The sequence below is a fragment of the Sorex araneus genome, chromosome X (assembly GCF_027595985.1).
Source record: "Sorex araneus isolate mSorAra2 chromosome X, mSorAra2.pri, whole genome shotgun sequence".
NCBI lineage: Eukaryota > Metazoa > Chordata > Mammalia > Eulipotyphla > Soricidae > Sorex > Sorex araneus.
Genome location: NC_073313.1, coordinates 359,736,168 through 359,764,087, shown reverse-complemented (window position 1 = coordinate 359,764,087; position 27,920 = coordinate 359,736,168). Strand labels below are relative to the sequence as shown.

General features: G+C 61.7%; 1 protein-coding gene across 1 annotated transcript in view; it reads left to right on the top strand.

The window, feature by feature from the left end:
• Window positions 1-27,920, top strand: part of DNMT3A (DNA methyltransferase 3 alpha) — a 97,406-nt gene that overhangs the window by 30,470 nt on the left and 39,016 nt on the right. Inside the window, exons 3-4 of the mRNA XM_055123559.1 lie at window positions 8,986-9,090; window positions 23,536-23,806. Coding sequence (XP_054979534.1) covers window positions 8,986-9,090; window positions 23,536-23,806 — 376 coding nt within the window. The remainder of the gene's footprint in view (window positions 1-8,985; window positions 9,091-23,535; window positions 23,807-27,920) is intronic.

The following is a 27,920-nucleotide window of genomic DNA, read 5'->3' as shown; positions in this document are numbered from 1 at the left end:
CTTAGGGGCTGCAGAGATTGTAGAGTGGGTAAGGCCCTCGCCTTGCACATGGCCACCTCCCAGCTCAATGCCAGCCCCCCATGTGGTCCCCCAGGCCCCACCAGGAGTGATCCCTGAGCTCAGAGCCAGGAGCGATCCCTGAGCACCTATAAGTATGGCCCCTCAAACCAATAAAATTAAATCATGAAAAGGTTTGCCTCGGGGGGCTAGAGCAATAGCACAGCGGGTAGGGCGTTTGCCTTGCACGCGGTTGACCCGGGTTCGATTTCCAGCATCCCATATGGTCCCCTGAGCACCGCCAGGGGTAATTCCTGAGTGCAGAGCCAGGAGTAACCCCTGTGCATCGCTGGGTGTGACCCAAAAAGCAAAAAAAAAAAAAAGAAAAAAAGGTTTGCCTCGGATCGGTCTCGATCGTCTGTCTTCTGTCATCGGTTAATCTCTCTGCTCCTGGCATCTGCACGTGTGGGGTCTCGAGGGCTGAAGAAGACGGTGGGTCCGCGGACGGCGAAGGTGTGGGGGCAGCGTGCCCCGAGAGCCAGCCTACTCAGGAGGGTCACTTCTTTGAGTGCCCTGACGTCAGCTAAGGCAGAAGGAAGAGTAGAGCGGTGGGCGGGGCAGGGGAGGGGTGTGGCACCTGGTGGCCGAGCCAGGGCTCCCTTCAGGGGCCCAGGGGAGGGGTCACTGTTGCACAGAAGGTCCCTCGGGTCCTGACTGTGGGAGCTGCAGGGGGATGGGGAGCTGAGCCAGAGGGGCAAGAGCGGGAGTGCCCTTCCTGGCTCCTGGGCCGGACACGGGGCGTGCGCTGGCCTGGGGCTGCCTCGGGAGAATCGGGGCCAGCGGGGGCTGCTCCTTACAGACCCCGTCGATGCTGGCACTGGGGCAGGGGGTGTGCTGGCGCGCCTTCGCCTGCACTGGCTGCCCTGGTCCTGGCCGAGCCCTGGGGCACGGGGAGCTTCAGGGTACGAATCGGCGAGGGCACCAGCTGCAGGGCCATTTTAGCGGGACGCCTGCCCGTTGGAAGCGTTGGGCTGAGAGGGTCGGCGGGTGCTGGTGGGCTGGGCGGAGCTGCGCCAAGCTCTCGCCTGTTTGCAGGCGTCTCTCCCAGCACTCAGGCCCTGCAGGCTTCCCGTGCCCGGCCAGCGCTGGGCTGCGTCCATGCTGCCAGATAGAAGGCCCCAGGATGACCCCTAGGTTGTGGAGGAGGCCTGGGTGCACCCCCGGCTCCAGCAACCGATGGAGCTCTGCTGAGCAGGGGACTGGCCGGAGGCCCGTGGCCCTCAAAAAGCACCGTCTTGGGGCTGGAGCAATAGCACAGCGGGTAGGGCGTTTGCCTTGCACGCGGCTGACCCGGGTTCGATTCCCAGCATCCCATATGGTCCCCTGAGCACTGCCAGGGGTAATTCCTGAGTGCAGAGCCAGGAGTGACCCCTGAGCATCACTGGGTATGACCCAAAAAGCAAAAAAAAAAAAGCACCGTCTTGGGGCCCGAGCCATAGTACAGTGCCGTGGGTAGGGGGTTGGCCTTGCACACAGCCGACCCAGATTTGATCCCCAGCATCCCATAGGTTCTCCCGAGCCAGCCAGGAGTGATCCCTGAGCACAAAACCGTGAGCACTGCCAGTGTGGCTCAAAAAAAAACAAACCCCAGAAGCACAGTGTTTGGGGAGGTCCTCATGAGTAACCATAGTTTTAGGGACATACCTGATAGGGGCCTGTGGGGGTGTCTCAGCAGTGGTCTCAGTCCAGGCCTCCCGGGTCGCTCAGCGCCTTGGCCTTTCTCTGTGGCCGGCTCATTGGGGATCACGACACGGAGCCAGCCACGAGGCCAGTGGCTATCCTATATTGTTGACCAAGGGCTGGGGCCGGGCCGGACTGACCTGGTTGGGAACTGGGGGTTTGGGAGGGCCCAATGGAGGGCTCCCTTTGGGGCTACCCCCATGGCGGTCTTGCCCTCTCTGCCCCTCCCCTGCAGCCCGCAGGGACAGAGCGAGTGGGCAGCAGTGTGGGCTCTGCCCCGCAGTCTGCCCCAGGGCAGCTCTCACACCGCAGGGTTCTGCCTGTCCGAGACGACAGGCTCCGGCCACCCCACACAGGCCCCGGGCTGCCGCGGGCAGAGGCCGGCCTGGGCAAGCTCGCGCCCTCCACACCAATCCCCAATGAGACATCTACCTCACATGCATCTGGGTGAGGCCTGGGTGGGGGGCAGGGGGAGGGTCCTGAATCTCGGCAGGAGCGCCCTGAGGGGGCACAGGCCGACACATGTCATCTGTCAGCAGCGCACAGCCCTGGGGGCAGGAGGGGAGTAGGGGGGTGCAGGGGCTCCCTTCCTGACTCTGATCTCTGCAAGTTAGATCAGCTCTCTGAGCGTCAGAGTTCCCGCTCAGGCCGTGGAAAAACGTACCCGCCACTCTCCTGTCCGGAGCGTGAGAGTGAACGGAGCAGATAAGGGAGGCGCAGCGCTCTGCTAATTACCAGCGGGACAGAGACGAGACCTGATGGCTGTCACGGCCCGGCTCATCCAAACGACTCGTGGCTTGTGGCTTAAAATAATCCACCCAGTGAGCGCCGGTAAATGTAGGTCAAACCCCTGCCTCCGAAGTTTAGGTGGCCGGGGGTCACGAGTGCCTCACCGGACGGGCTGCCAGTGGGAGCGGGCAGGGACAGTGATGAATCGCAGCGGAGCCGGCGAGAACACCTCGGCCGTCCCGTTGGCGGGTCCCAGGTCAGAAAGGTTGGGCTGCCCTGGAGCCTCCTCCTGCCTGGGTTCATGGAGAGGTGTGGTGTGTGAGTGTGTGTATGTGTGTGTGTGTGTGTGTGTGTGTGTGTGTGTGTGTGCGCGTGTGCGCGCGCGTGTGCTTGCGCCCCAGGATGTGTTTTGTTGTTCTTCTTCTTTGGGTCACACCCGGCGATTCGATACTCCTGGCTCTGCACTTAGGAATTACTCCTGGCGGTGCTCAGGGGACCATATGGGAAGCTGGGAATCGAACCCGGGTCGGCCGCGTGCAAGGCAAATGCCCTCCCCACTGTGCTATTGCTCCAGCCCCGCCCCAGGATGTTTATATGAGCCTTGGCATGTGTGTAGACGTGTTTACTGAGCACCCGCTATGTGATGGCACTCGTAAAACCAATCCTCCCTCCTCCCTCCCTGAGATCCCGGTCCATGCCAGCCTCCACGCCAGTCTCCACCCCCAGGCTCCTCGGAAAGTTTTCATAAGCACCTGCCCTGGGCCAGAGGCCTTGGTCCAGGCCAAGGATTCCAAACTCGTTTGACCTTTGCAGAAAATCATGGTTCCACGTGCCCCTGGAAGTCTACTTTCTCTAAGCAAACATGCAAAATAGGCCCCTCTCCCCATTGTACCCACGGCTATTACTGTCCCCCAAGTTCCTGCTCCCCCAAGCGTCCCCCATCGGGAAACACCAGTCTAGGCTTTTCGAAAGCCACAGCACCGTCCTTTCCCTGGATGGACCTTGGAGCTCGGGAGTGGTCACTGCAGGGACGAAGGGCCCAGGGACCCTGTGTCGGGAGGAAGGTGGGAGGTGAGGGGCCGTGCGGTGGTCCTGGCTGAGCGTCCACTGGGGCTGCTGAGGGCCGATGGCTGCCGTTGCAGCTGGCGCGGTCTGTTTGCCGGGGCTGGGAGGAAAGAGTGCAGACAAGATTCCATCGCGGGCCGGATCCTGGGGGTCTGTCTGCCGTCCAGGGTTTAGGAGCTCCCCTTGATGCTGCAGGCCCCGGGGGCTCAGGCTCCTGGTCCCCAGGGTGACGTCATCAACTTTGCACGTTGCAGCTTCAGGGTTCCCGAGCAGCCAGATGTTGGGGTTTGTCTGCAGCGGTGAGTGACGGCTACACATGTCGGGCACAGAGGCTGGGTGGGGAGCGGGAGCAGCAGCAGGCAGGAGGCACCGTGAGACCGGGCGATGGGGAGGAAGCGTGCAAGTCCCGGGTGCTGGCCCAGGCCAGTCTCCCGTCTCTGTATGGAGTGGTCGGCTGTGAGGTCGCTGTGAATGTCCCCTTCTCATTTCGGACGCCCCCACCCCTGTTTTGGAGGAGGGGGGGTCACACTGGCAACTCTCAGGGCTTTCTCCTGGCTCTGCACTCAGGAATCACTCCTGGCAGGGCTGTGCGGGGACCATCCGGGATGTCGGAGATGGGAGGCAGGCCAGCCACATGCAAGGCAGACGCCCTCCCCGCGGTACGATTGCTCCGGCCTCCTTATTTAGGGCGTCAGTTGGGGCCTGGCTGTTCTGTGTGGGGGCAGGGCGGGGGCTCACTCTCCCCTAGCGATGCCCGGCCCGGTGGGCCAGCGCAGTGATGTGGGGCTGCCCTGGGGTTGGTGGTGCTGGTTGGGGGGCAGGGGGGGTTGGAGGCTGGTCGAGGGGGCTGGACATGTGGTTGCCTGGGGCTGGAACTCGGGACCCCCGGCTGCGACTCTCCATCCTTCTGAGCTCTCCCCCTAACCCAGGGTCCCCATTTTTTTTTCTTTTTGGGTTACACCCAGCGATGCACGGGGTTACTCCTGGCTCATGTACTCAGGAATCACCCCTGGCGGTGCTCAGGGGACCATATGGGATGCTGGGAATCAAACCCAGGTCAGACGCGTGCAAGGCAAACGTCCTTCCCGCTGTGCTTTTGCTCCAGCCCAAGGGTCCCCATTTTTTTTTTTTTGCTTTTTGGGTCACACCCAGCAATACACAGAGGTTACTCCTGGCTCACGCACTCAGGAATCACCCCTGGCGGTGCTCAGGGGACCATATGGGATGCTGGGAATCGAACCCGGGCCGGCCGCATGCAAGGCAAATGCCCTACCCGCTGTGCTCTTGCTCCAGCCCCGGGTCCCCATTTTTATAGCTGAGCAAAGTAGGGCTCAGAGAAGCTCCCCAAAGGAAGTCTGGCCTTCCCCAAGCCCACCTAACGGAACGTGGCTCCCTGCTCCCCTCCCGGAAGCATGGGCTGGCCCAGGTTCCGCCTGACAGATCGCTTCCTGCGCGGGGCGTGCCTGGCTGCCAGCTGCTCGGGCCTGCGGGTCTGTGGGTCTTCCTCTCCCCTCCTAATCCCGTGCTCCTTGCAGATTTGACAGGCATAGTTCACATTCCTCCACACAGCCCGTCCGCATGGGAGCCGGAGTGAAATGCACCCCGTGTGACACTGGCCTGTCCCTGGGAGGGCCCCCAGAGCCATCCGCTCGCCTCTCTCTGTCTGCGAGTCCCCACCCCGCCTCCCCGGGGGGAATCGGAGCGGGCCCAAGCAGGCTGCCCCGGTCCCCGTGACAGGTGGCCGCAGCATGGAGAATGGCCGGCTGGCCGTCTGAGACACGCTCGAAGGGCACGGGCCAGCTGCTCAGAGCTGCGCTTCGGGGAGACCCGGCCTCCCCCCGCACAGCCCAAAGGGGCCCGGGTCTGCAGGCTGGCGTTGTTAAACCCCGTGCCCGCGCCCGCCCGAGGCTGAGGCTCCAGGGCTGACAGCTGCCCTGGGGACCCCCACACTCTCCAGACGGGGGGGCCTGGACAGCTGCAGCACCAGGGGCCTCGCCCCCTCCTCAGGTGCATCGTGCTAAGTCACTTCAGCCCGGGAGGTTGGGTCGCATCTCCCGGTCCTGTGACACCTAGGTGCCAGTCAGAGCATGGGTGCTCATGGCATGGGGGTTGCCCAGCAGGGACCCCGGAGCAAAGCCTGCATGAAGGCACGGGCGTCTGTGTGGAGATCGTTGGGGCGCAGTGAATCGCGTTTCTCTGGTTGGCCTTTGCGTCTCTGATCAATTCCGGACACAAGCCAGGGAATGGGCTGAGCTCCCCGGAAGGGGCAGCGTGTGTTCAAAGGCCAGGAGGCCGGCACAGGGGCCCTTCCTGCTGGTGCAGCCCACACGCACCGCCTGGGTGCTTGGCCTAGAGGAAGAGCAGGGGCTCTGAGGGTGGGCCCCCTGCTGCCAGGGAGTGGGCACACGGACCCCCCCAGAAATACTGGGCCTGTTCTAGCTTTTATGGTGGATAAAACAATTGGGGGATACACCTTTTGCTAGTTTGTCCCCAAATCCCTGTGACGTCGGTGTAGGCTGAATGCATAACTTGCCCCCATTTTATGGGCAGGGGCACTGAGGCTCGGAGTGGATGGCCTGGACCCAGCCAATGGACAAGTGCGTTCAACCAGACTCTCCTGGGTCGGTGCCTTCAGTGACTCGCCCACGGTCTCATCAGTGCTCTCACCGTTTAGCCACAATGGGTGCCCGCCCTGAGAGCCGTATGGGTGTGTGCGCCCCACCCACCTCCTCCTTGGGCATCCAAGAGGCCTTTCGTTCTTTTTTTCCTGCCACTCTTGGGGATGACCCCCAGCAGTGCTGAGTCAAGCGGTGCAGCTGGGGTTCAAACCGGAGACTCAGGGCTGGAGTGAGAGCACAGCAGATAAGGTACTGGCTTTGCACGTGGCTGACCCAGGTTCGATCCCTGGCACCCCGTTGGGTCCCCTGAGAATGGCCGGGAGAGCTCCTGAGTGCAGAGCCAGGAGTGGGCCCTGAGTGGGCCGGAGGGAGCCTCAACCTCGGGCGGGTGTGGGCAAGGGGTTTCACATGCAGAGTTTGCCGTCCAGCGCCCTGAGCTGTCTCCCGGCCTCCAGGAGTCCTTTCTCCTTGGGGGAGTGTGTCAGCAGATGGCTGAGAGCCCGCAGGCCTGGTCCCCCACATGACCTGGGCCCCAGGAGCCCCCAGATTTTTTTTTTTTGTCACACCTGGTGATGCTGAGGGGTCACTCCTGGCTCTGCACTCAGGAATTACTCCTGGCGGTGCTCAGGGGACCATATGGGATGCTGGGATTTGAATCCGGGTCGGCCGCGTGCCAGGCAAACGCCCTCCCCGCTATGCTATCACTCCGGCCCCACCCGCAGATTTTTTTGAACAGGGGAATGCTTGGGTAGTACCCGGCAGTGCTCAGGCCTTACCCTGGCTCTGCACTCAGGGATCGCTCATTGCTTAGCCAGGAATTGAACCGGGTTGGCGAGCGCCTCAATCCCTGCACCGGCTCCTGGGCCCCTCCCAGCTCTCCTTTAAGCTCTCGCTGCTGCTCTGGCTCTCCCGAAGAGGGTGTGGTGGGGCTCTGGTCCCTGGGCCACCTCCGTCCCCTTACTGGGACCCCACTCCACTGGGGTCCTGCCCCAGGTCCTCTCCTTGGTGCTTCCTCCACAGCCCTCACTCGCTTCGGCCGCGCGCGTGTGCGCTGAGGCCGCCTCCTCCAGCCAAGTTGGTCCTCGGACTTGGGAGCACCCGCTGGCTCTGGCCTCCGGGGGTGACGCCATCCACCCCTGCACCCACAATGCACCCCCTGGTGCCTTCTTCCTGTTCCTCCTCTGATTCTCAGAGCCTCAGCCATGGCACCGGAGAGCCCACCAATGGTCTTCAGGCAGGTCCCGGAGCGGGGGTCCAGGGCCCTGCTCCCTGTGAATCTAATCACTGCGGTTGGTCACCGCAGGGCTCCATGGGCGGTCCCACCGCCCCCATCACCTGAAAATTCATGTGGCAAACCACAGCTCCTTTCAAGTCACAGAAAATGAAAGTGGAGCGGGACACCGAGGGGACACCGAGGGCCAGCCTGGTGACAGCCCCGGCTGGGGCAGCAGTGGCCCACGCCCCGGGCCAGGGTCCTCCGTGGGGAGGGCTCAGAAACCCCTGGCGCCTGGCCTCCCGTGGGGCAGCAGGGGGCCCGCTCTGCCGGCCGCGGGCCCACCCATCCTCTCCTTCCCCTCCATGCTTTCTGCTCGCGATCAGCCGTGCCGGGCGGTGAGTCAGAAGGGACTCGGGTGGTTTGTGGCCGGCGGAAGCAGTGAGGCAGTAGGACTTTCGAGGTTTCTGTCCCTGGGCCCCCGGAGATGACATTGCCGGTGGCCCCGCAGGGGTGTGTGTGTGTGTGTGTGTGTGTGTGTGTGTGTGTGTGTGTGTGTGTTTGTATTTGGGGGGACGGGGGTGCATCGCAAAGCTGAACTCCTGGAGTCTGAACTGAGGTGCCACAGGCCCCGTTCGTGCCACGGTTAAGGACCGCCGTCTCCTGTGCACACTTCCGTTTCTTTTTCTTTTCTTTTTTCTTCCGGTGCTGGGGTTGGAACCCAGGGTCTCTCTCATGTGGGGCTAGTGCCCCGCCACTGGGCTACATCCTTCCCCCAGCCCCAAATCAGTGATTCTCCTAAATTGATGTTTACCCTTTTTAAGAAAAGGGGATTCGGACCCGGACAGCTAGATCATTGGGCTGCAGTCCCAGGATTCACCTCTGGCATGGTGACTCCGGAACACTAAACCGGAAGTACCCCTGAATCTGCACCTCACCCTAGACCGAAACCCAAGGAAAAAAAAAAAAAAGAAAAGGACTCATCCCACTTACAACTAGTTTCAATTTTCGTGCCCGTGTGTGGTTTGCTTTTTGGGTCACACCTAGCATTGTTCAGGGGTTACTCCTGGCTCTGCACTCAGGAATTACTCCTGGCGGTGCTCAGGGGACCATATGGGATGCTGGGAATCAAACCCGGGTCGGCCTCGTGCAAAGCAAATGCCCTTCCTGCTATGCTATCACTCCAGCTCCACCGTATGTGGTTTGTCTTCATTTAAACAAACTCCTCTCCTCTTACACACAGCTGACCTGGGTCCCATCCCAGACACCCCGTATGGCCCCTGAACCCAACGGGTTTGATTCCTGAGCACTGAGCCAGGAGACAGCCCTGAGTACCTCCGGGTGTGGCCCAAAAGGCCAAAAAAAGAAAAGAAAAACAAAAACGAAAACAAAATCCCATCCGGAGCCAGACCGTGGGGCTCTGGTGGCCCCCGAAATGTGCTCACCAGAGACACCTCCTTAGGTGGGGCTCCGGGAGTGGGCTGGGGCAGGCGGGGGGGGGGGGCGGGGTGCAGCCGTGCTCACCAGAGACACCTCCTTAGGTGGGGCTCCGGGAGTGGGCTGGGGCAGGCGGGGGGGGGGGGCGGGGTGCAGCCGTGCTCACGGCCCCGTGTGCCCCCACAGGAGGGAGAGGAGCAGGAGGACGCCCGCGGCAAGGACGAGCGGCAGGAGCCGAGCACCACAGCGCGGAAGGTGGGGCGGCCCGGACGGAAGCGCAAGCACCCCCCGGTGAGTGGCGGCTCCGCATGCACCCGGGCCCGGGAGGGGGGGCGGTGGGGGCCGGTCCAGCGGTCCAGCGGGGGCTCCTTTCCAGGCCTTTCCAGCCTTGTCCCCCACCATCACCTCCGCACCTTCCTACTGTCTGCACTGAACTGCATGGACCCACCCCATTCCCTAGGGTGCAGGGGGCCTGAGTCCGGCTCCCCTCGGAAGGGCTGGGGGGCCAAACGGGGGGTGCAGAGGCTCCCACTCCATCCACACACACACCCCCAGAGGCCTGCAGCCAGCGAGTCCCACGGTCCACAGCCCTCCGAGTCCTCCCCTGAGGATGGGGCCACCAGGACTGGCCACCAGCTTCGGGGTGCTGTGACCTCTGAGTCTGGGGGTGGCTCTGGGATCCCCCAGGGGACGGGCGCTCAGGAGCCTTTTGGAGCCTGGCACTCCCGGCTGGCACCCAGGACAGCTGGTTCTTTTCTCTTGACCCCTCGCTGCTGAGGATGGCACGGAGCAGGGTGTCCGGGCAGTGGGAGCTGCCCTCCAAGGGAGGCCCTCTGTGGGGTGCGCTGTGTTCCCCAGCAGAGGGACGGCGGGGAGGGCGCGTGATGGGGAGCACCTGGCTCGGAGGAGGAGATGCGGAAACCCCCGGGGTCTGGGCGACCGGGAAGGAACACGCATTCGGGTTCCAGGAAGGGGAAGAGAGATTAGAGGCACCTTAATCTTTCTTGTTTTTATTTTTTTGGCTTTTGGGGGTCACACCCTGCAATGCTTAGAGCTTACTCCTGACTCAGCACTCAGAAATGAGTCCTGGCTGGGATGCCAGGGATGGAACCCGGGTTGGCCGCGTGCAAGGCAAACGTCCTCCCTGCTGTACTATCGTCCTACCTCCTACACTCCCACTACGGCCCGGCAATATTTTCTTTTTTTTTTCTTTTTTTCTTTTTGGGTCACACCTGGCGACGCACAGGGGTTACTCCTGGCTCTGCACTCAGGAATTACTCCTGGCGGTGCTCAGGGGACCATATGGGATGCTGGGATTTGAACCCGGGCCGGCAATATTCATCTTAAAGCAAACCCAGATCTTGGAAGGCCTGGATGGAAGCACTGACCCCAAGTTCAAGGCTAGGAGAGTGACCCGGGCCGGAGGGCACAGCAGAGGGCGCCACCTGGCACACAGCGCACCTGGCTCGGATCCCCCCCTCCCCCGCACCACATAGGGTCTCCCAAGCCGAGCTAGAAGTGATCCCCGAACACAGAGCCAGGGTTAAGCCCAGAGCGCTGCCAGCTGTGTCCCCCCAAATAAAGGGTACCCCAAAGACTTTCTGGCTCACAAAGACCCCAGACTGCACTCTCCTGATTCCTGGGATCCTCTTGGGGGTGTGTCCTTCTCTCTCCTCCCCAGGGGCCAGCTTGAGGGAGGAAGTGGGAGATGCCCACCGTGCAGGCTGGAGGGGGTGTGTGTGGCTGAGATAAGCATGCATGTAGCGGGGCCCACCTAGAGCAGATAAAGCCCCCACCCCGTCCTGGGACCCTGGAACAAGAGGGAGGGCCTGGCACAAGAGGTGGGGGTGACCTCAGGTCAGGAACCAGGGTTGACCCCAGAGGGGAAAGGGATTTCAGTGTTTCCCCAAGTAAGCAGCACGCCCCCTTCAGGGGTGATTGGGACAGCGTGGTGGGGTGGGGGGTGGGGGCGTAGGACCCCCCCCAGAGCCTTTGGGGACACTTTCTGTTCATCTGCTTAGAGAAGGGCGTGGCAGGGGGTGGGTGCTGAGTGATATTTTTTTTTCTGTAAAGGGGGTGTTTTCCCAGTATAGGTCTGGGGGCCTCTGTCTAGAGAGCTCTGTGCCCCCAGCCAGGCCCAGGACTAGGTGGAGGGGGAGCACTGTTGCTGGAGCCGCAGACCCCGGGCTCCAATCCCCGCTCTGCCACTGGCCTCTGCGTGGCCGCCAGTCCCACTGTTTGGATCTTGTTCCCCTTCTGAGTCACCTGGGCAGGTGTCCCTCCTAGAGCCTGGCCCTGCCCTTCCCGGCCCCTTTGCATCGTCTGGAGGCCAGGGCAGCCTCACAGGGACAGCAGAAGCCACGCTGCACTCCTGCTGTGTGACCGAGAGCCACCTGCTGGACCTCTCTGATCTGCATCCTGCTTGCTCATATATGGCCACCAGGGATGCGAGTCCTGCCCCAGGGGGCTGATGGGTGGGGTTGAAAGGTGTGCAGTAGCACCCTGCTCCCCTCTGGACGCTACTGCAGCTCTCGCCACCAAGGGCTTAGAGTTGGGAGACTGGCCGTGACCTCCTGGGCAGTTGGTCCTCTGTCGGGTGGGGTCAGGGGTCAGGATGGGAGAGGGAGCCCGGGATGCTGACGGCGAGGGTGGGTGCGGGCAGCTGTTAGAAGAGACCCCGGGTGCATGGGGGAGCAGACACCAGACAGGCCCCGAGAGAACCCAGGGGGAGCACCGTGAGGCAAGGGTGCATGGTGTGTGCGGTGTGTGTGCACGCGGCAGGGGGTGGGAGTCTGTGAGGCTGTTAGTGAGAGTGTGCGACTGTGTGCATGGTGTGTTGGAGTATTTGAGATGTGCCTGTGTGGGCATTGTTAATATGTACATGGCAGAGTGTGTGAGTGTATGTGTGAGTAGTGTAAGGTGTGTAAGTGTTCGTGAGAGAATGTGTGAGCCTGTGTCACCTGGGAGTGTGTAGATGAGCAGTGTATGTGAATACAGTGTTATGTATGAGTGTATATGAGTGTGGATGCATGTATGAGTGTGTGTGTGAGAATGTGTATGTGTGAGTGTGTGTAGTGTGTTGGAATGATTATATATCAGCATGTGAGTGTATGGGTGTAGATGTGTGTATGAGTGTATATATGTGTGTATATGTATTAGTGCATATGTGAGAGTGTGTGCGTAGATATGTGATAGTGTATGTGTGTATGTGTGAGTGCATTATGTGAGAGTTTGTATGTGTGAGTGTGTATGTGTGGGTGTGTGTGAGTGCATATGTGAGAGTGTGTATGTGTGAGTGTGTGTGAGTGCATATGTGAGAGTACGTGTGTGTGTGTGTCTGAGTGTGTGTGTATGAGCAAATGTAATTACCAGCACAGGGCAGGGAGGGATGAGATGTAGCTATTAGTGTCGTCGGTCACCTCACCCCTACTCCCCAAGGCTGAAGAGTCTTTTTGTTTGTTTGGGGGCCACACCCTGTGGTGCTCGGGGGTTCCGCCTGGCTCTGTGCTCAGAATCACTCCTGGTGGGCTCAGGGGACCGTATGGGGGCCAGGAATCAAACCCAGGTCAGCTCCATGCAAGACAGGGATCGTACCACTGCACTGTCGCTCCAGCCCGAACAAGCCTTTCGTTTCCTTTTGCCCCCAAGTCGTGCCACTCCTCTGGCTCCCCCTTACCTGGAGCAGCCCCCCACGTGCCTTCTTGTCTGAGGCCTCCCTGGCCTCCAGCAGGTCTGCCGAGCACTGTGGTGTGAGTCCAGGCACGAATGAGACTCGCTCCTGCCGGGAGAGGGCTCAGAGCACTGGGCCGCATGCTGGGGTCAATCCCCCATGGCCCCCCCAGATATTGCTGCGAGTGCCCCCAACCACTCCTCCCCCCACCCCCCAAAAAAATCCTCTAGGGACTCCAAATCGTCTGGGACAAGATGTGTTTCCTCGGCTCGGCCGGGACCTTGCCTGTCCCGGTACTTCGAGCACCGAGCCTTCGGGCTGTGCCCCCTCCTCCCGCTGCCTCTCCTGCCCCAGGGACCCAGTGGGCTCTCCCGGGGCCTGGTGTGGCCCCTCCAGAGGCCACCTGCACTGCCCCGGGAGGCCTGGCCTGCACCCCCACAGCAGACAGGAGCTTCAGCTCTGCAGACATGAGAGATCAGACAACAGGCGGGGACCAGCGCCTCTCACAGGGCTCCCGCCGGGCGTGGTGCTCGTGACGGGCCCTTGCCAGGCCCACGCTGGGCTGTAGCCTGAGCACTGCTGGGGTGCGGCGCCCTCGGCAGGGGCACCACAGAAATGAGATGACCCGCCTCTCCAAGGAAGATGAGGGTCGGCGTCTTTCTGCTGGATTTGATGCCCAGCGAGCAGGTGCCCTGAGTGCCCACTCCACCCGGGACCGAGAGAGCGAAGGAGGCTGCCCGCTATGGGCGGCACCACAACGCCCGCCAGGCCCCCTCCCATAACCACCTGGCAGCTGAGAGCACCCCGGGGGGCGCCGACCCCCAACCAGATGGGGAGCCGGAGGTTCAGAGAACAGGGAGACCCCACATCTCTGGGCTGCAAGCCCGCACGCAGTTCCCACCCCCTCAGCGCCCAGCTCTCCTGAGATCACCCGTAGGGAGGGCTGCTTGGAAACCCGGTGGGGGCCTGAGCCATACTTCAGCACGGGGGTGCCTGCCTTGCACATGGTAGTTGGCTTCCATCCCAGCATCACTTCTGGTCTCCAGAACATAAGCCCCTAGTCTCCGTGGGCGTGGCCCCCAAACAACCAAACAAACAAACCAACAATAAATGGCCCAGGCCAGAAACCAGCCCAAGGGACTGAGCGACAGCGCAGCGGGGAGGGCGTTTGCCTTGCATGCGGCCGACCCGAGTTCAATTCCCAGCATCCCATATGGTGCCCCGAGCACTGTCAGCAGTAATTCCTGAGTGCAGAGCCAGTAACCCCTGAGCATCGCTGGGTGTGACCCAAAAAAGAAAAAACAAGACACAAGAAAAACAAAAGCCATCCCCAGGGTGGCGGGAGGGGAGGGGAACTGGGGACGCTGGTAGGGGGAAATGTGTGCTGGTGGAGGGACGGGATGTTGGAACATTGTATGACTGAAACCCGACCGTGAACAGCTTTGTGATGTTCTGTCTCATGGTGATTCAATTAAAGGAAAAGAATCCCAAAGGCTGGAGAGACAGAGTGGGGGTTAAGGCACTTCCCTTTCTGATTCCTGGCACTGCATCTGGTCCTCCTCACCCTGCCAGGAGTGACCCCTAGGCACAAAGCTAGGAGTCAGCACAAACCCAACCCCCCCCAGAAAAATAATACCCACATCCTGATCGAAGGTGCCCCCCAACCCCCGCTCCCGCCAGACAGCTGATGCCCAGAGTTATGGTGGGGTCTGGGCCCCGGGCCAGGAGGGCTCAGCCTGGAGGCAACAGGAAACAGGAAGCAGAGCTGGGCGGGGCCAGCCCAGAGCTGGCACCTGGGCCCAGGCCGGTAGGGCACGGCCCGGGGCGCATGGCCATCTCTGCTGGCCCGAGCCGGGCTGGGCAGCAAGGGGTGGGAGGAAGAGGAGACTTCCTGCTGTCCAGCTCAGGGGGACACGGCGGAGGGCGGAGGGAGGGCCGTCCGTTGTAGGGGGCCGCAGAGGGCTCAGTTCTTGCCTTTGCCAGTCAGACCCCAGTGCGGGGAGCAGCCCTGTTTATTTACTAGTTCTCTGCATCTACTCATCGGAGATTTATCCCCACCAACTTCCTCTGGGTTATTTTTGCTCAGGGAGCACTCTGAGGTGACCTCTCTGGCTAAGAATAACCCAGCAGGGAGTGGGGGGGAGGGGCGGGCACCCAGAGCCAGCAGCTCCACCCCCGAGTGAGAGGGAGGCCGCCTCCCTTCACAGCAGGACCCAGGGTGTCCACGGAGGACACCCCCACCCCCCAGGGTGTTGTCGAAGTTCACCCTCTGACCTGCCTCATTTTCCAACCCATAGGACCTTTTGACTGCTCTCTAAGTTCAGACAGGGCCCAGGCCCACAAGTTGTTTTTGTTTTTTGTTTTTTGTTTTTTCCTTTTTTGGTCACACCCGGCGATGCTCAGGGGTTCCTCCTGGCTCTGCACTCAGGAATCACTCCTGGCAGGGGACCATATGGGATGCTGGCAATAAAACCCGGGTCGGCCGCGTGCAAGGCAAACGCCCTCCCCGCTGTGCTATCACTCTGGCCCCACAAGTTGTTTCCCAAGGAAAGTCCCTCCTGCACCAGTCCCAACGGCCAATGCCCCTTCCTGAATGCACAAAACTTAGAATGTTCCTCTCTGCCACCCCTGGCTCACCCTGGCCAGCCCCTCAAGGGGCTCTGGGCCTGCTTGCAGCCTACCTGCCCTGGTCTCGTGGTTTTGAAGGTTGGAGGGGAGCAGGGCGGCAGCAGATGTCTCCCGCAAGGGCTCGGGGGTAGGGATGAGGCACTGGGTTCGATCCCTGGCTTCGCTCACCTACAACCTTCCCAAGATCAGAGACTTTCTTTGTTAACGGAATCCCGCAGATTCATCTGCTCGTTCCCACACTGTTCAGTCAGGACGCTGATCTGGGTCTCAGAGGCGTTGGGGGAGGGGCGGAGCTTGGGCTTGGCTGGCCGGGGACCCGAAAGGGAGGCTGGAGAAGGGTGGGGGGCTGTGGGAGGCCCAAAGGCGGCTGGTGAGCACACCGGCCTGGCCAGGTGGACAAGGGTCCCCTTCAAGAGCATGTTCCTTGTCGGTGGGAGTGGGTGACTGCAGAGAGCCCGAACGGGTTCCACTGTATCTCCTGTTATCCGTTTCTGGACCACATCCGGCAGTGCTCAGGGCTTATTCCTGGGCTTAGGGAACCCTCGGAGATGCCAGGGGTGGAACCTGGGCTGGCCGCGTGCAGGGCAGGCGTCCTCCCCCTATGCATGCTCTCGATTCAGCCCCCTCTCCTCACATTGTGAGGTGGGTGTGTGGCGTGATGAGAATCACGTGTGGGGAGTTCGCTCTGGCGTTGGGGAGCAAGATAGGCTGAGTGCAAGAGGATGCCGGGAGCTGAGTGCAGGGGCGGTGGGCCGTGGGGCAGAATGGACAGGGCCCCGCCGCCCGTGTCAGGCCCCAGGGATACGGTGTGTCCCCAGGCACCCGTCCTTCCAGAAGGGAACGGATCAGAACAGGACAGGGGGTGTCTGAAGGGTGTCCCTACGCTCTGGTCATACGGGAGGGCATCAAGATGAAACCCCAGAATCCTGTTTTGCTTTTCAAGCCTCCATGTTTGTTTCCACCTCTCCCCAGTGTCACCTCGGCCACCCCGGCCACTCCCGGCTAACGGGACTTACCCCCCCGGGGACCACGCAGCCCAGCCCTGCAGCCCCCACCCTGCTGTGTTATTAGCACAGACTTATTAGCACAGACCCCCCACCCAGAGAAGTGGGGCCGTGCTGGCTGTGCCGCCGGGGAAGTGCCAGATGGACAGGTGGCCCCGGAGGCTGGAGAGCCGGTGGCTGGGAGTTAGGAAACTGGGGCTGGGCTGGGGCCCGGAGGAGCCCAGGAAGGGGTCCCCATTGGAGTCACCGTCAGGGGGCGCTGGGCTGTTGCCTGCGGCAGGCTCCCTTCTTCCTCAAAGGGAAACTGGTGTGATTGCAGGAAGGCTGCTCCCATGCCTGGCCTCCTGTCCCGCGGCTCTGGACAGAGCCTCTTGTCCCGCTCCAGCCCTTCGAGGTGACTTCAAAGGACACATGCAGGTCCTCTTCCGGGTGGACAGGTGTCCCTGCTGGAGGCGGAACCTCACGTAGCTGGCCAGGCAGGGCCTCTTCTTGTGCTCCCTGGCCACGGTAATCCGGCTCAGCCACGGGACGCCAAGCTTCAGAACTTCTCTCCTCACACTTGAGTTTCTTTGTCTCTCTCACATGTGCACACACATATACATGCCCAAGCACACAGCTTCCCACATACATGCATACGACCACTTGCATAGACAGGCATATGCACACACAGCATACACACAGGCATGCACCTGACCCTGGGCATGCATATAACCACATGGATACACGGGAACATGTGCACATGTGTGCACACACAGGCATGCACCTGACCCCGGGCATGCATATAACCACATGCATACATGGGTACATGTGCACATGTGCGCACACAGGCATGCACCTGACCCCGGGCATGCATATAACCACATGCATACACAGGCACATGTGCACACACACAGGCATGTACCTGACCTTGGACCTGCATATAACCACATGCATACAGAGGCACATGTACACATGTGTGCATACACAGGCATGTACACATGTGCCATGAACACATGTTTATACAGGTGCGCGCGCACACACACACACACACACACACACACACACACACACACAAGCATGCACCCAACCACACGCACACAGGCATGGTGGAGAGGTCTCTGGGAAGGACGGAAATGCGGCAATGTAGTCCAGGAGGTGGGGCCCCGAGATGGGTGCCCAGGCAGGGGCCCCTCTCTCCCGAGTTGGCCCTCTGGGGCTCTGGGGGTCCTCTCTGGGAGTGGGGCGGGTGGGGTGGATCCCACTCAGGCTCTCCCCGCCTCAAGGCCAACGCCGCTGCTGCTCAGCAGATCTGAGGCTGCCCAGGAAGGGCTGAGGAAGGCCTGGAGCAGAGGCCCAGGGCGGCTGGCCAGGCGCCAGCGTGGGGGCAGGGCTGCCCTGCCAGGGAGCCTGTGGCTGTTTCCTGAAACTGGAGTCAAGCTGGAAGAGTCCGGGGGTGGGGGTGGGGCGGACAGGCCCACGGGAGGGGGCCCCGGGGGTTAGTGGCTGACCCGGCCGGCGGGCGGGCGTCTGGGCTGCCCTGTACCCCGCGCACGCCTGCACCTGTGATCATGTGTCTTTAACCAACCGTCCGCGGCGGGCCTGCTGCCAGGGCCCGGTGGCCTGGAGCTGAGCGACGGGCCTGAAAGGCACCGCGGGAGCTGGTGCGGGCGGGGGCGGGGAGGGCCCGCAGGGCAGGAGGGGAGGCTGAGGAAGACCCCCAGCACCCAGCGCAGCTCCTGGGGGAGGGCAGAGGGTCCCCTCAGCCCCCAGATGCTGGGCCCCAGCTGCTTCACCTCTCCTTTGCCAGGTGCTCATTTTTCATGTGGAAATATCTTAATAAAAACTCACTTCCTGTTTGGAGCACCTAGGGAGCCGGGGCTTCCCCTCTGTGGGAGGATGGGGGTCCTAGAGTACCCTCCAGACTCCGAGCAAACCAGGCGGGGGGCCAGACGCTACTCCAGTGGGTAGGGTGTTTGCCTTGCATGCGGCCGACCGGGGTTTGCCATATGCTGCCCCGGGCACCTCCAGGAGTGACTCCTGAGCGCAGAGTCATAAGAAACCCGTGAGCATCACCACCACCACCAGCAACAAAAACACGACAAATGCCAGGGTGGGGCCACTCGGATGGGGAGGGTTCTCTGCAGAAGCTCCTTACACCGCCCAGGGTCTGCGGGACGCTGTGCAGCCCGCCCGGGGGCAGGAGACTCATCCTGGCTAGGAGCCCGGTCTCTTGCGAGGTGCTGGAGCCCCCAGCCAGTCTCGGAGACCTTTCCCAAGACCCTGGGTGGGGAGGACGCGGGGCCACGGGACCGACTCATTTTCGAGCCCACAGGTGCAGCTCCTGTGCTCGGGTCTGCAAGCTGCAGGGCAGTGGCTGGCAGGGAAAGGATGGATGGACAGATGGACAGATGGATGGGAGGAGAAATGTGGCAGGGGAGAGACCCACAAACCGCAGGCCGTGTGGGCCGAGGGGGCTTGTACACAGATGCTGCAGCAGCGGGCGGGGGGAGGGGGGCTGTGCATGCTGGAAGGGACTCAGTCCTCCCCTTCCAGGCAGCCTGCCAGCCACACTGGGGAGGAGGGTTTGCGCTCGGTGGGGAGCAAGTGTGGGGGTCTGCTTGAGGGCCTCAGAGACCAGGACTCAGCCTTGTGCATGTGTGAAAGAGACAGACACACTGACTTTATTTTTTACATTTTTTTAATTTCGGGGGTCAAACCCAGTGATGCTCAGGAGTTACTCCTGGCTCTGCACTCAGGAATCACTCCTGGCGGTGCTTGGGGGACCATATGGGATGCTGGGATTGAACCCTGGTCGGCTGTGTGCAAGGCAAACGCCCTACCCACTAGACTATCACCTCAACCCCACACTGACTTTAATATGTTCCTTAGGGGCTGGAGTGATAACTCAGTGGATAGGGCGTTTGCCTTTGCACATGGCCAACCCGGGTTCGATTTCCAGCATCCCATATGGTCCCCCCGAGCACCTCCAGGAGTAATTCCTGAGTAGTGCAGAGTCAGGAATAAACCCTGTGTATCGCCGGGAGTGATGCAAAATATATATATATATATTATATAAATAAATATTATAAATAAATATAAATAAATATTATAAATATTTATATATATTATATATATATTATATATATATATGTTTCTTAGAAGGGCAGGAGATGGCTGAGGGCAGGGTTTCACCCCTGAGCACTGCTGGGGTGAGCAGTGCTGGGCACATGTAACATCAGACTGAGTATGCTGGGCGGGACCCCCAGACCCCCTGTGCACTGCTGGGAACAGCAAATGAATAAATCAAACAGATCAATAAGATGATCCCCCAAAGGCAGAAAGCCTAGCAGCTACCAGGGGCAGTAACTGGGGCCAGGGGTGCAGGGGCTGGGGGCGGGGTCTTCTGGGGACTGAGCTTCCCCTGACGCGCTTCCGGCATCTGAGCCCCAGCGCCCAGGGTCTCGTGCCTGTCTGCCGCGCTGAGCTGAGGTTTGGAGAAGGAGAAGAGTCCCGAGGAAGAGACAGAGCTCGGGGCTGGAGGGGTGGGGCCGTGACTGGGCCCGCCTTTCACGGCTGAGTCTCCCGAGACCCGCTGGGAGTGCTCCCTGAGCACTGCTGTGTGTAGTCCAAAGCCCAGAGAAAGGGACAAAGCTGCTGCCATCTACCCAGACTTTCAACACGGGCATGGGGGATGCTTAGGGGCCGAGTAACTCCTCGTGGGGCTGGGGGCTGCCTGTGTCCTGTAGAGGGACCGCCAGGCCCCCAAGCCAGCAGGTCGCTTTACACGACACCCACACATGGCTCAGCCCCATGGCCAGAGTCCCCTGCTCCCACCGCTCAGGAGGGGCGTGCAGAGTGGGAACTGGGGGCCGGGGAGTGCAGGGGCTGGCCAGGAAGAGGCGGGGGCGGGAGGGGGGGTGGGGGGGCCTGGAGCTGGGCCCTTCATCGCCCACCTCAGGAAGGCTGGCGCCTGTCACCCTGCAGCGTGATGGAATCTTCCAGCGCAGGCCTGGGAGGGGCCACCGCTGTGGGCTGGGCCCCGGGCGTGCGCTCCACGCTCTGGAGCTGGCAGTCAACAGGAAGTCAGTCCAGGCCAGGGGGCCATGTGGTCCCCAGGCAGGAAGTGAGTGACACCGGCCGTCCTGAGCGGGGCCCTGGCCCAGCCGGATGTGTCCGTGGGGCAGCAAGTGGCCGGGCACAAGCCGGCCAGGGTCATGGTTCTGACCGAGCTGGTGTGCACGACCCCAGCTCCCCGTCCCTGGAGGCCTGTGTCGGGGGCCCTCAGGGACAGGGCAGAGCCAGCCCTCGGGGGGTTCCCTGCTGGCTCCCCCCCAGCCGGGCCTGGCGGGAGTGGGGAGGTGCCGGAAGGGCGTTCTCAGTCAGGGACTCCTGGGCCTGAGCAGGGTGGGGAAGACGGCAGCACCCGACACCCTGGGCCTGGCCCGGCCCGGCTCTGCAGGCCGGTGTTTCCCTTCCAGGACCTTCTCTTCCTCTTCCTCCCGCAGCGCCCCCACCCCCAAGAACCGCTCACAGTCGCCGCTTTCCACGGAAGCGGCTGGCAAGTTCCCCGGCGCTCGCCCTGGCCCTGCGGGCTGCTCCGTGCTGGGCTGGCAGGGGAGGCCACTGGCATTGCTCTAGTCTCTGTGTTCCCAAGGCCCCCATCTCTCTTGGTCCCCCGCTGGGGTTCCGGACCGCATTTGAGGGCCCTGCTGTTTCCAGGGAGGCCCACGCTTCGGGAGGCAAGCTGTCCTCGGGCCGTCTGCTCTACAGCAGTGCCCAGGTGCCAGGACTGTCACTCAAGTGGCTCCTGGAGCAGGGCCAGTCAGCCCTGAGCCCCATCCAGTGGCCGGAGCGCTTCAGGGTGTCCCCTGTCCCATCCGCGTGGAGCGGCGTCAGAGGGAGGCAGGAATCCTCCTGCAACGCCCCCTCCCCCACAGGTGTGGGCATGCCCTGTGCTGGGGAGGGCGCTTGCCTTGCACTCAGCCGACCTGGGTTCCATCCCGGGCACCCCACATAGCCACGTAGTCCCCTGTGCACTGCCAGGAGTGATTTCTGAGTGCAGAGCCAGGAGTAAACCCTAAGCATCACCAGGTGTTATGCCCCCCCCCCAAAAAAAAAGAAAGAAAGAAAATCTGCTATTCTCTTTCTTTCTTTCTTTCTTTCTTTCTTTCTTTCTTTCTTTCTTTCTTTCTTTCTTTCTTTCTTTCTTTCTTTCTTTTTTTTTTTGCTTTTTGGGTCACACCCAGCGATGCTCAGGGGTTACTCCTGGCTTTGCACTCAGGAATTACTCCTGGTGGTGCTTGGGGGACCATATGGGATGCCGGGGATCGAACCTGGGTCGGCCGCGTGCAAGGCAAACGCCCTACCCGCTGTGCTATTGCTCCGGCCCCTCTTTCTTTCTTTCTTTCTTTCTTTCTTTCTTTCTTTCTTTCTTTCTTTCTTTCTTTCTTTCTTTCTTTCTTTCTTTCTTTCTTTCTTTCTTTCTCTCTCTCTCTCTCTTTCTTTCTTTCTTTCTTTCTTTCTTTCTTTTTTTGCTTTTTGGGTGACACCCAGCGATGCACCTGGCTGTGCACTGAGGCATTACTCCTGGTGGTACTCAGGGGACCATATGGGATGCTGGGAATCGAACCTGGGTTATCAGCGTCCAAGGCAAATGCCCTACTCGATGTACTATCGCTCCCAGCCCCGAAAAAAGAAAATCTGGTCTGGGTGTGTGGGTGCAAATACAAACCTACACCCGTACCCCATTCCCCCCAAGGTGCTCAGCTGTTGTGCCACCTGCTGGAAACGGCTGACGTTGGAGGGAGTGGTTTGGGGGGAAGGGGATTCAAAAAGGAGCTTTTTAGCCTTTTGACACTGCTCATTTGTAGGGGGTTTGAATTCTAGAGTATATGTCTTTTATAAGTAAGAAAAATGGAAAGTGTGCAAGAAGGAAGTCCTTCCTCTGGTCTCGCCTTGTTTGGGTGGTGGTGGGCGACAGAGGGGTTGCTGACCTGCAGCGTGTCTGCTGAGCGGGTGTCCCCTGCACCCTCTGGGGCGGGCCGGTTCCCGAGGGCAGCCTGGTGTCCAGGCACACGGCAGAGTGGGTCCCAGGGCCTGCCCGCCCCTGTGGCCTCCGTCCCTTCTGAGGTGTCCTGGCCTACGGTCCCCCAGAAGGCCCAGGACAGAGGCTGACCACTCTTCTGCATCTAAGCTCCGAGAATTGGGTGACCTGGAATCAATTCCAAGGGCTCTGAGAGCCTCCCCAGGTGGTCAGCAGGCTGGGGGTGGGGTGGTCACAGGGCTCTGCCCTTGTGCATGGACACCTGTGTCTGTTGCTCTTGGCAGCAAAGCCCACATCTCAGGGGGTGCCCGTGGGGCTGTGCTTGGCAGGCTGTAGGGACCCCAGCCCTCTGTGTCCCCAGAAGAGCCCAAGGAACCTGGAACAAGGTGAAAGGACAGTGCTGGGGGCACAGAGGGGCCCAGCTGGGGCCCGGGGCCACCTCCCGGGCTGGAGCTTATAGTGACCAAGGGGGAAGGGTAGTGGATGGGGATGGTGGGAGCCCCAACTACCGAGGTCAGCCAGCCCTGGCTACTCTTCTTTTTTTTTTTGGTTTTTGGGTCACACCCGGCGATGCACAGGGCTTACTCCTGGCTCTGCACTCAGGAATCACCCCTGGCGGGCCTTGGGGGACCATATGGGATGCTGGGATTTGAACCCGGGTCGGCTGCGTGCAAGGCAAACGCCCTACCCACTATGCTATCACTCCAGCCCCCTGGGTACTCTTCTGAGACGAGGGGGTCTTCCTTCTTCTGGGGGTGCTGGGGGAGTCTCCACGGCTGGGCGCTACCCGGGTGGAGCTCGGGAGACTGGGGCTGGAGCCTGGGGGCCTGCGCGCAGCTCAGGAGCCAGCTCCCCGCTCCCCATAGTCTTGGGGGGGACGGGACTGATGGAACGTGTGTGGTGCCAAGGATAGAGCCCAGGGCTGCACTCGTGCAAGGCCAGCCCTTTACCTGCTGGACCTGCTCTGCGACCCTAGAGTGTTGCTGCTTTTTTTTTTTTTAACGGAAAAAAAAAATAAGAGAGAGACAGACAGACAGACAGACACGTTCACAGGAGAAAACATGTGCTTCTCCAGAGTGGAAAAAAGCCTGAAGTCGGAAAGGGGCTGCAGACAGATCTTGGAAGGCGTGTGGGGAGAGGGGAGGGGAGTTGAGGCCCGCCATGGGGGGGGGTGTGGGCGGGGAGGAATCCTGGCCAGCGGGGCCTGGACTTCAGGAAGTCGGCCCGTGTGCCCTGGAGCGTGCATGCGTGTGCGTGCGTGTGCGTGTGCGTGCGTGCGTGCGTGCCCCGGGTCTGGGCAGTGGGATTTTCCTGAGGTCCCGGGGGGACCTCGACCCAGCCCCTCCCCCACCCCGGAGGCGCGGGCGGGCGCAGCTCTCACGGGCACTGGGGGCCTCTCTCCCTCCTGGCAGGTGGAGAGCAGCGAGGCGCCCAAGGACGCGGCCGTGGCCTCCAAGTCCCCGTCCATGGCCCAGGACTCCGGCCCCGCAGAGCTGTTACCCAATGGGGACTTGGAGAAGCGGAGCGAACCCCAGCCCGAGGAGGGGAGCCCCGCCGCGGGGCAGAAGGGCGGGGCCCCCGCCGAGGGAGAGGGGGCCGCGGAGACCCCGCCCGAAGCGTCCAGAGCGGTGGAGAACGGCTGCTGCACCCCCAAGGACGGCCGGGGCGCCGCCGCCGAGGAGGGTGAGTCGCTGGCGCCTGGCACCTCTCCGGGGTTTGCCAGGGTTCCCCGAGGGGGTAAAGACGGGGCCTCCCGCCTCCCTGGAGGCCCGGCAGGGCACGGGCCCACGGAGGCTGGCAGTGCCAGGGCCGGGTGCCCAGTGGCGCGCCTGCCCACGTGTTCCATTTGGCCCACAGCATGTTTTAAACATTTCTGAAAAGTTAGTTTGCCAGCTTTTAAAAATCGAGAAATTTGACATCAAAATCTGGAGTCTTGGCTTCTCATGTTAAAACACACACACACACACACACACACACACACACACACACACACACACACACACACACACACACACACACACACACACACAGCAAACCCAGCGAGACAGGGGCCTGCTAGGCTCCACGATGACGCGATGAGCCCCGGCCACGGGCTGCTCGTTAGCCTTTGTGTCCACTCCGCCTTCCCCCGGAAAGAGAGCGGGAGGGCATGAAATGTCCAGTTATCCTTCCAGGACTGTGGCCCCGAGCCCAGCCCCATTGGTGGCCCCACTGCAGGCAGTGCCAGCCGGTGGGGGTGGGGCAGGTGAGGTGGCCCGCCCAGGCCTCTTCCTCGGGGGCGGCTTGGCCTCGCCCCGGAGCCCTGGCACGCTGCCCACTTTTCTCTTTCAGGTTAAGCCAGAGATTGCGGGGCCAAGGGAGCTGTAAACATGTTAGTAATGAGGACTCCTAGCATTTGTCCTGGCTTCACAGTTTACCCAGCGCTGGCTCAGACATTAGCACTTTGGATCCTCCCGGGGCCCTGCCAGGTTGTTATGCATATGTGCATTTTAATCTCACCCGGGCTCCTTCGGAGCGGTGGGCTGGGCGCGGGCACCGCCGCCTTCCCCGCCTGCAGCCCCTCCCCCTCGGTGGGGCTTCCAGCCTGCCTGCCTGCCGGGCATCTCCTCCAGGAATATTTACGAGGCGGCTTCCTTGAGTGCTTTGCAGTCACTATTTTTATGTGCTGCCTCCGATCCGCTCTTTCAGGAGGCTCCTCTCCCCCGCTTTACGGCGAGAGAGTGAGGCGGAGTGAGTCCTGTGAGTATATATGTCCCACCTGGATCCGTGGGACCGCCTTTGGCGGCAGCAGCTGCTCTGCAAGGGGTCTGCGCCCTCACCCCAGCCTCCCGGGGTCATGCTCAGATGTGCGAGAGGGGGGCCTGGGTGCAGGCCCCCCATCCTGGGACGTGGGGTGGAGCCCCAGCGCCAGCCTCAGTTTCCTCCCTCAGTCACTCAGAGGTGTGCATGAAGCCCCCAGAAGTGGGATGACCACAGCATCCAGGGCCCCTGCTGTGGCCTTCACAGTCTCCCCGCCTCCTGGTCAGCGGGGGCAGCAGGCAGCCCCGAACCGGCCGCCTCCACCTGTTGATTGCACCCAGTCCTGCAAGGAACGGTCCTGGGTGTGGGGGGAGCCAGGGCCACGTAAAGGCCCTTGGAGCAACGACTGCAGAGTCTGGAGTGGAGGCAGCGGGAGGGCAGGGACCACAGAGCGCCCCCTCTCCACCTGTGGACGCTGCCCTGTGCTTTGTGTAGGGGGCAGCTCCCCGGGGGTCGGGATGGGGCTTTGGGCAGGCCTGGGGGAGGCAGGTGGCTTGGCCAGGAGGTGGCAGCAGAGAGAGGCCGGGCTGGGCCAGGCGGGGACACCGGGGGCCTGGAGCGACTCCTGTTTCTGGACGCACGGGTTTGGGGGTACACTTCCTGGAATCTGGGTGCTGAGCATCCAGCAGCCGCACGAGGCAGGCTCCTCCCCGGCCTTCCAGAAAGTGAGGATGTGAAAGCATCCAGTGGTGCCCCTGGGGGCCCCCCGGGAGTCATCTGGGTGCTGGGACTGGCCAGGCATCACCCGTAGGAGGGCAGCCGCGGGCTGGAGGCTCGGCCCTGGCCTCCCACAACCCGGACTCAGCTTGGGGTTCCCGGTAGACGGAGGTGAAGGGTCTCCTCGGGAAGGTGACTTTCTCATGGTCCCCCATTTCTCGTGGGTGACCCTGGCACTGGTTCCTGAGCAGGACCAATGCAGGAGCACCACATCCTGCCTGCCCCTCAGGGAAAAGATGGGGAGCAGTGGGCGATAGCTAACAGATCCCCCTCCCGTGGCATCCTGGCAGGGCAGGGACCAGGGTGTGTGGCCACTGTGTCCCCGAACACTGCTCGGTACCACGGTCCAGCAGTGGCATCCGGAAGTCAGGGATGGAGAATGGGCCCGACCGAGCCCCCGTCTGTGGGAGACAGAGAACCCCACTTCTCTCACACGGGAGAGGGGGAGCAGCCCACTGCCCCAAGTCTTTCACTGATTCTTCCACGGGAGGTTGAGGTGCCGAGGTGTCACCGGCAGGGAGCAGGCGGGGTGAGCACTGCTCTAAGACGGAGCACCGGCAGCCCGTCCTCAGCCTGGCCCTGCAGGGGATTGGGGTTCATTTGAAAGGGAATTGGGGGTGGTCCCCTGATGGGTAGAGGCTTGCTCCCACAGGCTGCAGAGTGCACGCGCGTGCGTGTGTGGAGAGTGCACGCATGTGCATGTGCAGAGTACACGCGTGTGCGTGTGTGGAGAGTGCACGCATGTGCATGTGCAGAGTACACGCGTGTGCGTGTGTGCAGAGTGCACTGTGTGCGTGTGCTGCGTGCATGTGAGTGCGTGTGTGCAGAGTGCACGTGTGTGCGTGTGCAGAGTACACGCGTGTGCGTGTGTGCAGAGTGTACACCTGGCGCTGTGCTCATCACCCAGACCAGCTGGCGCAGCGGCTGGCGGGGAGAGAATTCCAGAGGCCATTGGAAACTGGGTGAAGATTCCTTACGCCTGGGAGAGCAGGGGCCAGTGGGAGAACGGCACAGCGGTGCAACGTCTGGGACCTGACCTTGGACTTAAGTCATACAGTTCCCCCAGCCTCAGTTTCCCTGCTGTCAGAACTTCCGGCCCTGGCCCAGGCTCGCTGCATCTCCTTCCCGCCCCATCGACCTTCAGTCTGAAGAAGTCAGGTCCCACACAGGAAACACCGCAGTTTCCAGCACTTAACATTTCAAAGGCCCCCCACAATACCCGTCTCCACCCCAGCCCCCTCTGGGCAGGTAGTAGCGTGTGTGGGGGGGGTCTGAGACCGGAGCAGAAAGTCCGAGAGCTGAGCAGGGGGTGCTGAGAGAAGAGCAAGGAGAGGCTTCAGTGAGGCCTTCCTGAGACTGCACACAGGCATCCGCCCACATGCACCCACACATGTGTGAACACACATGCACAGTCATGCACCTACACACTCCCACACGCGCTCCCCATAGGCACACCCCCCCATCCCTGCACATGCACTCACACACACACATCTCCATACACACCCTGGACCTCATACACACACCCCATCACACACCTCCACATGCACCCACACACCCCATCACACACCTCCACACATCCCCCCACACATACACATGCCCCCATACACACCCTGCAGTTCACACCCCAACACATGCACCTCTACATGCACCCACACACCCCATGCACCCCCTCACATACCTCCACACACACATGCACTCACATTCGCATCATGCACCCACAGCACACACCGTGCAACCCCCCCACTCACGTTCACACCATGCACATACACACACTGGCTTTCTCCCCTGCGGCACCTGAACTGTACCCTGCAGGCAGTCATGAAGCCCCTCCCAGCATCCCTGCTCTCGCTGGCCCTGCCTCCCCTCCCCCAGGGCTGGCGGGGGTCCTGGAGCCCCGATCCACCCTGCCCCCACCTCTGCCCCAGGGCTTCAGGGGAGCGAGGGGCAGGTGAGCCCTAGGGGAACCTTGCCCCGGGGGTGGGGGGTAGGTTGAGCCCTCCGGCCGGCTGGCTTCCGCTCGCAGCGGGAGACACAGTGGGGGCTGTTTTTTCCGCTCTGGGCTTTTCTCCCCTCCCCCGCCCTCCAGCTGCGGGCACCAGCCCCAGTGACCTTCCTGCCTGGGCTTAAGCTCTGGGCTCACTCCAGCCATGGGCCGCGGGGAGCCCAGGTGAAATGGGGGTCATAGACCCCCTGACCTTCAGGGGGAGAGGTGCAGTCTGGGGGAGGTTACAGCCTGGGGTGGACATTGCAGAGGTGAGACCCCCCCAGGGAGGAGCAGGAA